Source organism: Chiloscyllium plagiosum, chromosome 41 (genome assembly GCF_004010195.1).
Source record: "Chiloscyllium plagiosum isolate BGI_BamShark_2017 chromosome 41, ASM401019v2, whole genome shotgun sequence".
Lineage (NCBI taxonomy): Eukaryota > Metazoa > Chordata > Chondrichthyes > Orectolobiformes > Hemiscylliidae > Chiloscyllium > Chiloscyllium plagiosum.
Window position 1 is genome coordinate 10,901,744 of NC_057750.1, and position 12,166 is coordinate 10,913,909.

The 12,166-nt window shown below is 42.2% G+C and overlaps 1 protein-coding gene across 1 annotated transcript; it reads right to left on the bottom strand.

Annotated features, from left to right (window-relative positions):
- Positions 1-259: 259 nt before the first annotated feature.
- b9d2 (B9 domain containing 2) lies at positions 260-12,166 on the bottom strand. Its single transcript, XM_043680933.1, has 4 exons — positions 12,077-12,166; positions 10,266-10,357; positions 8,267-8,392; positions 260-3,575 (listed from the first exon to the last, which is right to left on the bottom strand). Exons 2-4 carry the CDS (start codon positions 10,351-10,353, stop codon positions 3,262-3,264), a joined length of 528 nt encoding a protein of 175 aa, XP_043536868.1. The 5' UTR covers positions 10,354-10,357; positions 12,077-12,166; the 3' UTR covers positions 260-3,261.

Here is a 12,166-nt window from a genome sequence, read left to right on the forward strand (position 1 = left end):
CACAATGGCTCAGTGGTTAACACTACTGCCTCACAACCCCAGTGACCTGGATTTGATTCCAGCCTTGGACTATTGTCTGTAAGGAGTTTGCACATTCTCCCCACGTCTGCATGGGTTTCCTCCAGGTGCTCTAGTTGGCTCCCAAAGTCCAAGATATGCAGGTTAGGTGGACTGGCCATGCTAAATTGCCTATGTTAACCATGGATGTGCAGGCCAGGTAGGTTAGCTAAGGGAAATACAGGGTTATAGGGATGGGGTAGGATGCTCTTTGGAGGTTCAGTGTCGACTTGATGGACTGAAGAGCCTGCTTCCTACTGTAAGGATTCTATGAAAAATAGAGGGCAAGAACAGTAATAGCTCAAAGTGGGCTACAAACAGAAATACAACATTCCAACAGCAACTATGTTTCAAAAAGTTACTTCATTGATTTGTTTCTCTTGTAACTTGTATAAGAGGTACATTATTACCACTGCAAAGAGTGCAAATACAGACGGGTAAGTGCAGGTCGCTTTCTGCATGCAGTATTTGGAAACGGCATGTTATAGAAAGGGGCTAAAATCCAGTTAGTGATTCGCAATGCACACTGATTTGTGGTGTGTGACTGCCCCCTTGTGTGCCATTGGACTTCCTGCATCAAAATCGCAGGGAGTAAAACAAAGGACTTGGTTTTTCTAGATATTTTACTAATTAGCCCATTCAGAAATGTTACTAAAGCAGGGGTGACACTTGAACCCAGGGCTCCTAGCTCAGAAGTAGAGACACAGTGACTGCACCACAAGAACCCCAGCAGGACTTGCATTTCTATTGTGCTTTTTGTAAATCACTATGTCCCAAAGAGCTTTACAGCTAATAAAGTACTTTAGAAGTATAGTCACTGTTGTAATGTAGGAAATACTGCAGTCAATATGCACACAAGCTCCCACAAACAGTAGTATAATAATGATGAGATATTTTGGTTTTGGGATGTTGATTGAGGAATAACTATTTGCCATGACATTGGAGGTAACCCCCAGCTCCTCTTTGAAATAATGCCTTGGGATCTTTTACATCCTTTTGGCTTAACATCTCATTCAAAATATGGCACCTGTAACAGTACAGCAGTATGGCACTGGATTATCAGTACAGATTTTGGCTCTGAAGAACTGGATTGGTGAACGCACCTAACAGGTGATTGCTAAACAAATCCGGTAGAATTAAAAACAGGGAGAGGTGTAAAGTGGGCTGCTGAGTTGCTATCACACAGAGTCAAGTTCTCCCAGAACAGGTATAACTCAAGTTTGATGAACATTCATACTCCTACACAGACTAAAATTCACCTGGAGTATTGCAATAATCCTTGAGTAGGGATATAATTGCACTGGGAGCAGTTCAGAGATGATTCACTAGATTGTCTTATTTTTAATTTGTGGAATGTGGGCACCATAGACTGGGTAACATTTATTTCCCTTTCCCCATTGCTCTTGTGAAGAGAGATTGGGCAGTTTAGGCCTATATTTAAAAGAATGAGAGGTCTAATTGAGATATACCAGATACTAAAGGGAAGTAGATATGGAGAGGATTTTTTCTCATGAGTCTAGAATGAGAGGACATAATTTTCAGGATAAGGGGTAACAGATTTATAACATAGAAGAGAAGAAATTACTTCTCTCAAAGGGTTGTCAGTCTGTGGAATTCACTACCCCAAGATGCTGGATATTGAATACATTTAAGGAGGAAATAGAAAGATTTTAAATTAGTAATGGGTTGAAGGGTTATGGGAAGCGGGCACAAAAGTGGAATTAAAGCTGAAGTGAGATCAACTGACAGAGCCAGAGGGATTGAATTACCTACACCTGGTCCTAGTTCTTATGTTCTGTACACAATATTCTGCTATTAGCACAACTTGTTGTATCTTTGAGACTTTCCATTTCAAAAATGAGGACACTAATTGATCTTGCATTAAAGAGGTAATTTCACACAACACACCTACCACTAAGCAGGAACTATTGTCAAACTTCCTACCATGTTTACTTATTACCAGCAGAGTGAAGTTTCCAAATCATCAGTCTGAACCATGTTCAAAAAGGGACAGCAGATTTAAGAAATTAATTTTTCAATAAGTTTTAAAAATTAATCGATTGATTTATTGGCTTGAGTTATATAAAATGCACATTGCTCTTTCAATAAGTTAGTTTTGCAGTCGAAGCAGAATAATACATTTCTGTTCAGAAAAGCTTTATAGTATCATGTAATCAAAGATAATTAATCAGCTTCCTAAGACACATATGGAGACTTATTTGGGTGTTAGTTTGGAACAGGCAATAGTCAGTCATTTTACATCAGTTCCATATTTACTCCCCATTGCAATCCATTCCATAGATGCTGACACTTACTGGGCTACAGTTCCTGAAGGTGCTGGCTCTCACTGGAGGACAGTTCCTGAAGGGGCTGACTCTCATTGGGATACAGTTCACAAAGGGGCTGGCTCTCACGGGGAGACAGTTACTGAAGGGGCTGGCTCTCATTGGGATGTTAATCCTGAAGGGATTGACTCTCACTAGGATGAATGATCCTGAAGAAGCTGGCTCTCACTGGGGGACAGTTTCTGAATGATGTCAGAATAATGAATAACTAAATAATTTGACCAAAGAAGGATTCAAACCCACAACCTCTTACCCATTCCACTGTCTTTGCTTGGACATTCTTCAAGTAGAGACGATTGCCAGTAATCCCGAAAAGAACTGTTAGCCCCCATCCCCACACTAAACCCCTTAACCCAGCGGTAACCATACCACACAAGCTATGGTCCCTCTCAATATCAGCAATCAAACACAGGCTCTGCATGGAGCTTGACATTCCAGTCTGCATAGCTGACAAATCGCCATCTCTGCTTTCATAAAATCACAGGATTAAGACTTCACCATCACTGTCCACATTTTAAAAGTGACATCTTCCAAATATATAAACTTGATGTGCTGCAGCACGAAGTGTATCCAATGGGAAAAACACCAACACAATGTTACCATGCAAGTCAGTCATCAGGTTGGAATGATAACCGACATCAAGCCCACATTGGGAAGATATACAGACAATTCCTGTTTATAAATGCAGGGAGAAAAGACTAAGCTGGAGCCTGACAAATATGTGCAACAGGAATTCTGCATGCAGTCCAAGGTGACAGAAACTTCTGGAAGGCATGAGGAAAGAGGTGGAAAAAGTCAGAGAGAGGACTGAAGATCACCAGTCACCGTTCACCACGAAGTCTGTCCCTTGACAATCCATTCAGTACTCCACACCATACTGGTCAAAATTACGGAGAATGATGCTGAGCTGGAGGTGGACCTTGCCCATGGCCATGGTTTGGAGTCGATAGCGGTCAGCCCCGGTGTAAATGAGGTCACTATGTTTCAGCTGGGGACCGCCGCCCACAAACATCTGGGAGAGCTGTTCCTGCCAGGTGCCCAGGGGCCGCCAGGTGACGCACTGGATATCGTGAGTACCTGGGCTGCTGGGGATGTGGCAGAAACCATAGCCACACAGCTCGTTCCTGCCAAATGAATCCTGGTGCCAGACCTGCATGTACAGTTTGGGCCAGCCTGGTGCAAAAGATAGGGACAGAATGAGTTTGATTTGCTGGTTGGAGGCAAGAATTGTTATTACTGCTGTGAAGGCATGACTTCCCCTTCTTCCTTTCCCAATTTACAAAGATACAAGCCAAATGTACTGGACACCCTTTGTACCCACAGTCAGGAAACCATTCCGCCACGATTAGGAGAATCGCATTCAATCACATATGATGTAGGAGCAAGACGGGGCTATTTGGACCTCAAACCTGCCTCATCTTTCAGTAAGATCATGACTAATATTCTATTTTCCCACCCAAACCCTAAATCTGTCAGGTCTTCGAGTGCCCAAAATTCTATCATTTCTGTCCCAAATACACTGATGAACCAAGGTGCCACAATCCTCGGCCAAAGAGAAATGCCAAGGAGTTCAAACCTCCAAGAGTGGAAATATCTCCTCATCTCAGTCCAAAATGGCTAACCCTCAATCTAAGACCATGACCCGTAGTTCTAAATTCATCACAGTAGGGAAAAAATTGGCTTCTTGGATGCGGTCCTAGAGTTTTAGATGTTCCAATGAGATAATTTCTCATTTCTCTAAATTCCAGAGAACACAGGGCCAATCTACCTGACATTTCAGCAGAGAATGTGGAGGATGGTGATCAGCAGCAGGCCCAGGCTGATTTTTCAACCCTGGGCACTGAAGTCAACTGCAGCAGGTCCAACTGACAAAATGGGTGACCCACACACACAAGAAGATCAGACCTTGAGAGTCACGAATCCTCTGGGCCTGGATGGCTCAGTTACTTGCTAAAAAAAAACTACACAGACACCAGCAGAACCAGATTTTCAAAAAGTGATGATATTGGAAACTGAAACAAAAATGGAGAGACCATACTGAAAGCAGGGTGTGGGAATGACGGACCTTACAAAGCTGAAGCTGAAACGTAGAATGCCAGACACACTCAGTACATTATGCAGCATCTAAAAGAGACACTGCCATTTTGGACACGACCTTTGCAGTACCAGACGCTTGCACCTCATCAGGATATCAACTTGAACAGAACAGATGAGACAATAGTACAGTGGTAATGGCACTGGATAATAAAGGTCTGGGATCAGGGGTTCAAATCCCAACACTGCACTGGTTTAGTTTAAACTCTGTTAACAAATCTGGAATATAAAATAATTGTCTCAATCTTGATTGCTGATTCTTTCAAAAACAAAATACTCAGGGCTGGTGAAGTTTCAATTCAATTAATACAATCTGGAATTTCAACATACTGAACATTAATTTTAGAGATGACTATTATTGAATGTTGTAAAAGCCCATCCAGTTCATTCAGGTCCTTTAGGGAAGTAAATCTTTCAGTATGGTGGTAACCAGTAGAAATCAAGCGCCATTTTTCCGAGAATTGTCAGAAAAGTTAAATACTAACTGTTAAATATCAAATTAACCTGCCTTTTAAACCTAGATTGACAGAAAGCATGAAATCAAGTTTTCAAGTCAAGAAGTTCTTAACAAGAATTCCTATTTATTTTAAATAAAGAAATTATTGTTACAGGTAAACAGGTCAACAAATAATTTTATTAGATTAGATTACCTTCAGTGTGGAAACAGGCCCTTCGGCCCAACAAGTCCACCCAGACCCATTCCCCTACATTCACCCCTTCACCTAAATTCACCCCTTCACCTAACACTACCGGCAATTTAGCATGGCCAATGCACCTAACCTGCACATTTTTGGACTGTGGGAAGAAACTGGAGCACCCAGAGGAAACTCACGCAGACACGGGGAGAATGTGCAAACTCCACACAGTCAGTCACCTGAAGGGGGAATTGAACCTGGGTCTCTGGCGCTGTGAGGCAGCTGTGCTAATCACTGTGCCAATTTTATCAGTTAAAACTCTAAAACACTTACAAACCTCATCCCAGACAAAAAAAAGTTGTTATGGGTGGAGGGGAAAACTGAGAAGGCAGCTCAATAGTTCCTGTTCATGAGATTTACTTAGATTTTCCTTTTGGTCTGTCAGGACTTGCTACTCCTTGACCTCTTCTTCAGGTACTTGCAGGCACAGAGCAACTGGTTCACAATTTACAAAGTTTCTGACTTCGAGTTCAAAGCATAAGCTTACAGCAACTTGTGGGGCAAGATAAACTGACTTTCTTCAGGCTTTAGGCTTTTTTTAAACTACAGGGACAAGGACATTTCCATCCTTCCAGAGGTCTGAGGCTTCTGGCTATCTCATTCACATCCACAAGCTATTCAGCTTCCTGGAAGCCAGTCACACAATTTTTGGTGGGTAGAAGGCCTTTGTCATCGATTTTAAAAATGTTGGTTTCAGTTCTTTCATGTTCATTCTAAAAGGTGAGAGATTTAACAAACAATCCATGTCTTTTTCAATGTATAATTTTAGTTTCATCACACTGTAAACTTTTGCTATAAATTCTGTGTCTTACGATCTTATACTCCACAACCACCTGAAGGAGCATAGCTCCGACAGCTAGTGCTGCCAAATAAACCTGTTGGACTATAAACTGATGTTGTGTGATTTTTAACCTTGTACACCCCAGTCCGACAACGGCATCTCCAAATCATGTTTGTCATCTGATCACCACTGCACAAACCAATCAGCTACTTGCTGCCAGATGAACCTCATCCTATACACAACCAGTCGCCAGTTGATCTGCAACCTGATTCCCTCACTATTTGAGCAAACAACCGTGTAAATAGCACATTCGGTATGTGCTTGTAGCTTGCTTTGAAAAGTACAGGAATTCTTTCCATAATTCTTGTTTTTTTTTTGTTTGCCTTGCCTTGCCAGTGATGCCCAATTCTCACGCTTTTTTTTTATTTTAAAAAATGTGGGTCAGTAACCAAAGAACACTGTTCTTCAATCGCTGGCATAGAAGTTAAACAATAGAAAGAGGCTCTACTGTTTTAAAAAATAATGAGCTGCTGTCATCTGGAACTCAGCCTGGAAGGGTGGAGGTAAGTTCAACAATATGCAAAGAGAATCGGACGTCAGCCCTAAAAGGAAATGTATGCCAAGCTATGAGGTAAGAGCAAGCAAAGTGGGACCAACTAACCAGCATTAACAAGATGGGTTGTAAGGCCTCCTTTTCTACAGCAACATTCCACAAGATACCCATCAATTTTGATTAATTTCCCCGCAGTTTTCCTTTTCAAACCACAGGCATTCCTTTTTTACCCAAGTAATTGTATCACCTCGATATAGTTACAAGAACAGACAAAGACCTAAACTTCAAAGCTCCAGACTCAGTGAAAGCCTCTCTTGTTATATGTTTCCTTTAATTAATATCCTTTCTGTGCTTTTGGAATTTGTAACCAAAAAAAGTGCCGATAATTACAAACTTTCTCTCAGGCAATCTGAACAAAGCACAAAAGCCCATTAACCTCCATTTAGTTATAGAAGGTGACAAGTTTAATTGGGTTTACAGTCCTGGCTCCTTTTCCTGCTGGCACCACTGAACCTGCAAAGGTTAAGAGACAAATCTTGAAGCAACATGATGAAGTCATTGCTGTTTCATAGTTAAAATTTGTCAATTAGTTATAATTTTTTTTAAAAGCACCAGTGTTCAGTCACTGAACATTGTTATGGTTGAGTAGATGTATCTTTTGACACTGAGGGAATCAAAGGGTATTAGGCTAAAACAAGAAACTGGAGCTGATGTGGTAGGTCAGCCATGAACTTAAGGAATAAAGTAAGATTCGAGGGGAAACATTGCTTACTCCTGCTCCTATTCAGGTTATTAATTTTCAGTGCAGAAATTCTGGCTCTTTTTACAACTAGACAGAAACAGAGAGGACCCAGAAGTGTGTGTGTGAGCAAAAGCGAGAGAGAGAAACACAACTTAACCAGCTCTTCAGCCACTGATTTCATACACGGTAAAACTTTACGTTGGCTGCAAGATAATCCCTGTCCTGATACCAAGTACCACTCATCCTTGACACGGTGCTAACACACACATTAACGTTGGAAGATTGAAAGTTCAAATCCCATTCCAGGAACAAAAGCACAGATAGTCTAGACTACAATAATCTAGGATGTCTGTAAAATAGACAGCAGGTATAGAACAAGGTCAACAAGTAGGATAATGCCAGGTAAAGAACCCCAGGTTACTCCCCCAGTACATTATTAATGAAACAGGGATTTTATTTTTGGGTTTTTGGGATGTGAGCATCACTGGCAAGGTCAGCATCATTCCTGACTGCCCTTGGACTAAGCAGCTTGCTAAGCCTCTTATTTCTCATCTACATCATGCACCAATAACATCCAGCTCTAATCACCAGCACTTCTCTCAACTCCTCTATTACTGTTCAGTTCTCAGACTCTTTTTCTGACATCCTGTAAGGTAGCAGAAACTGGTTAAGCATTAGGAAAATTGAAGCCTGCTTCAAATTCTGATTCCCAGCTACTGGCAACAAAGACTAAATGAGATTGTTTGGCATTTGGTGTCTTACTTTACTGCAAGGTGAGTTTCTGGCCTCACCCCTGTGCTCCTTTACCTAATTTGGCTCCTAGTCAAACAATGTATTGAATTTAAAATTCTCAATTTTTTTTTCAAGTTCCTCCATGGCCTTGCCCCCCTCAATCGCTTTATCTTTAGAGGTGGTGATGGCATAGGAGCAATGTCACTGGACTAGTAACCCAGAGGAAGAAGTGTATAGCTTAATAAGACTAGAGCGCATTGTAGTTACCTTGGAGACCTTTGGTCGCATAATGTACATCAATAGGATGTGACCAGTAGGCCATGTCCTGGATTACAGGGTTGTCCACTTGTGTTTGTCCTTCTCTTAAGCCAGAAAGTAGCTTCCAAGCACAGCCTGTAACCATGGGATGGGGGAAGAAAGGAGACAATAAATCCAGTAATCTGCTTTACAAAAGAAAAAGGTGTTGGTTAATGAGAGAATTGGAATTACTTAACTTTTTTTTTGATCATTCATGGGATGTGGGTGCCACTGGCAAGGTTAACGTTTATTGCCCAACCCTAACTGCCCTTAAACTGAGTGGGTTGCCAAGCCACTTCGGAGGGCAGTTAAGAGTCAACCACATTGCTGTGGAGTCATGTGTAGGTCAGCCAAAGATGCAAATTTCCTTCCCTGAGACACTAGTGAACGAAACACAGAGTGCTGGAGAAACTCAGCAGGTCTGGCCACATCTGTAGAGGCAGAAGTGGAGTTAATATTTTGAGACTGGGATGACTCTTCTTTAGAACTAGTCCGAACCAATTGAGTTTTTACAACAATCCATGATGGATAATTGTCATGGCTACAATTACAGTAATCAGCATTATACTGATGATTTTTATATTCCAGATTCATTAAATGATTCAAGCTTCACAAACTGTCATGATAGAATTTCAAACAGAGTCCCCAAAGCGGTAGCCTGGGTCTATGGCATCTTAGCCCAGTGGCATTACCATACTGTGCAGATCTCTCCCTGCTGAACAAGAAAAGAACTTTAATTATCGTGGTAACCGACAATAACAGAATTGTAGACTAATCCTTCTAAATGATCTTGATGAGTTCGTCTAGAAAGCACCTGACTTGACACAATGAGAAACTGAGACAGTTCCGCTCAATTCCTAATGAAGCACTTATGCCCGAAACATCGACTGTCCTGCTCCTCGGATGCCGCCTGACCTGCTATACTGTTCCAGCACCACCCTTTTTCGACTCTGATTCTCCAGCATCTGCAGTCTTCACTTTCTCCTTATTGAAAAATTAAACAGGCTAGAGCTAATAAATCGCAAAACATAAAGCTAGCGTCAATAACAATCTCCATGACTACTATAACGCATGGTCATGTAAGTCCATTGGTTCACACTAATGTCCTTTACTGAACAAAATCATATTAAACCCACGGCTCCAACAGGAATCAAGCACAGCAGATCCCCAGCACCCCTGCTATGCCACCAAGACATGCAGCTGAAAATGTGTTGCTGGAACAGCGCAGCAGGTCAGGCGGCATCCAGGGAACAGGAGAATCGACGTTTCGGGCATAAGCCCTTCTTCAGGAATCCTGCAGGGAGGATGTCTTGCTGTAAGTTGTACAGGGCATGGTGAGGCCACGCCTTGGGTTTTCGGTGCAGTTTTGGTCTCCTAGTCTGAGGAAGGACATTCTGGTTATTGAGGGAGTCCAGCGAAGGTTCACCAGCCTGATTCCTGGGATGGCAGGGCTGACACCTGAGGAAAGACTGGATCAACTGGGCTTGTACTCACTGGGATTTAGAAGAATGAGATGGGATCTCACAGAAACATATAAAATCCTCACTTTCTCCACCACGACATGCAGTTTGGCAGGGAGATGCTAGCAATAGCAATGCCGAACCCGTAATCTAGAGCATCCCCATCTAGGACATGGTTTCAAATCCCATCACAGCAGCCGATGGAGTTTAAATTCCATTAATAAATTTGGAATGTAAAACTAATCATTAGTGATGGTGACTATGAAACGATCATCTATTAATAATCCATCTGGCCTACTTCTGTTTCCAGGCCAACAGCAATGTCATTAACTCTTAACTGCCCTCTAAAATGGCTCTAGCAAGTCACTCAGTCAAGGGCAATTAGGGATGGGATACAAACTGCTGGCCTTGACAATGACACCCCCATCTCATGAAAGGACAAGGTAAAAAATTAAATGCAGTACACTGCGTTCTCCAACATCCTCCACACACCTAAGCAAGGGTCTTACCTGTCTGCAGTCCCCATTTACAAAACAGGCTTTTGTGCGGGAAACCACTTGCTCCAACAATCTGTCCGATAATATGCAGCTCAGCCATCTCCCTGCAAAGAAAGGATATCAAGCTATGAACAGGTTGCAAACTCAGCCAAGTGTAGCGCTGCAGAGAGCAATCAAACTCTTTGATATCACACATTACTTCCATTTTTCTGGCAACACAAACTATAAACAGATTTCGGGTAAAGCACCCAATGAACCAGAGAGTCATACCCTCAGATGAAACTATCAAAACATATTTTTAAACTTGCAAACTCTAAGAGATATTGGCGAAGGTTAACTCAAATAGACATTACTTGTCCTTTCATTCCTACTCAAAGGTTTTCAGGATAGGCAGGGTTTTGGAACTCTCAGTTCCTTATAAACGTCAAATATGCTATATAAAATATTTTGAATCTAATAGTTTCAAGGCAGGAAGCCATTTGTATGAGTGCCATCTCTTTCCAACACAATTTAGCTAATCCCATTTCCACACAGGTGTGCAAAACTTTTCAAATATTTATTCAATTCCAAAGCCCTGCGTGAATTTGCCTCCACCAAACTCTCAGGTAGTGCACTCCAGAGACTCTCTGTGTAAAAGAAAAGATTTTCTTCATGCTTCTTTTGATTCTTTGAAATGTTGTGAGTAGAGGCAATGTCACAAACTGATGTGTGGTTTAGATTAGATTAGATTAGATTAGATTACTTACAGTGTGGAAACAGGCCCTTCGGCCCAACAAGTCCACACCGCCCCGCCGAAGCGCAACCCACCCATACCCCTACATTTACCCCTTACCTAACACTACGGGCAATTTAGCATGGCCAATTCACCTGACCTGCACATCTTTGGACAGTGGGAGGAAACCGGAGCACCCGGAGGAAACCCACGCAGACACGGGGAGAACGTGCAAACTCCACACAGTCAGTCGCCTGAGGGGGTAATTGAACCCGGGTCTCTGACGCTGCGAGGCAGCAGTGCTGCCCACTGTGCCACCGTGCCACCCATACTTGTGCATCTGCATAAATAAGGTCAATAGAAATATCTGGACGGTCTGTTTCCTTGCTGTACATTTCTGACTCAGACTCTAACAAAATAGGAGAAGTAGGCCATTTGGCGTTTCATATTGCTCCCTCGTTCAATACGATCACGCCTATCATCCATCTTTGCAGCCTGTTCCTGCTTTCTTCCCATTACGCTTTAATCTCGTTACCCAATAATTATATCTAATAATCAATGCAATCAGTTCTGTGGAAGGGTCACTTATCATGAAACGTCAACACTGATTTCTCTCCACAGATACTATCAGCCCTGCCGTGTTTGTCCAGCAATTTCTATTTTAATAAATCAATGCAATTCACTGTTTCAGTGCTGTCCCTGTCCTGGGAGTATTTCATTGAAACTGAAACCTCAACACTGTGCCAAAGAATAGAGTCATAGAGATGTACAGCATGAAAACAGACCCTTCAGCCCAACCTGTCCATACCGACCAGATATCCCAAGCCAATCTAGTCCCACCAGCCAACCCATATCCCTCCAAAGTAAAGGTTGATGAACTCCGTATTTAGTCCCCGTGCTGTTATCCTGGGAGTGTCTGATGGGGATAGTGAGGGATGAAAACAAATGGAGAAACTCAGTAGGTCAACCAGCATCTGTCGACAGAAAAGTAGAATTAAGGTATCAAATCCAGCGATGTTTAAAGTTTCTTTATTTTAGTTATTCTGGTTGTTTTAAACAATCGCTCCCAGGTTTAGGCCCAGCATCATCCATGATTGACATGTTAACCCACCAATCGGAATGTATCCACCGGATGAATCATCCAATCAACATCAAGGGACAAAGATCAGCTGCTTTTCGCACGATATCCGTCAAATGTCCC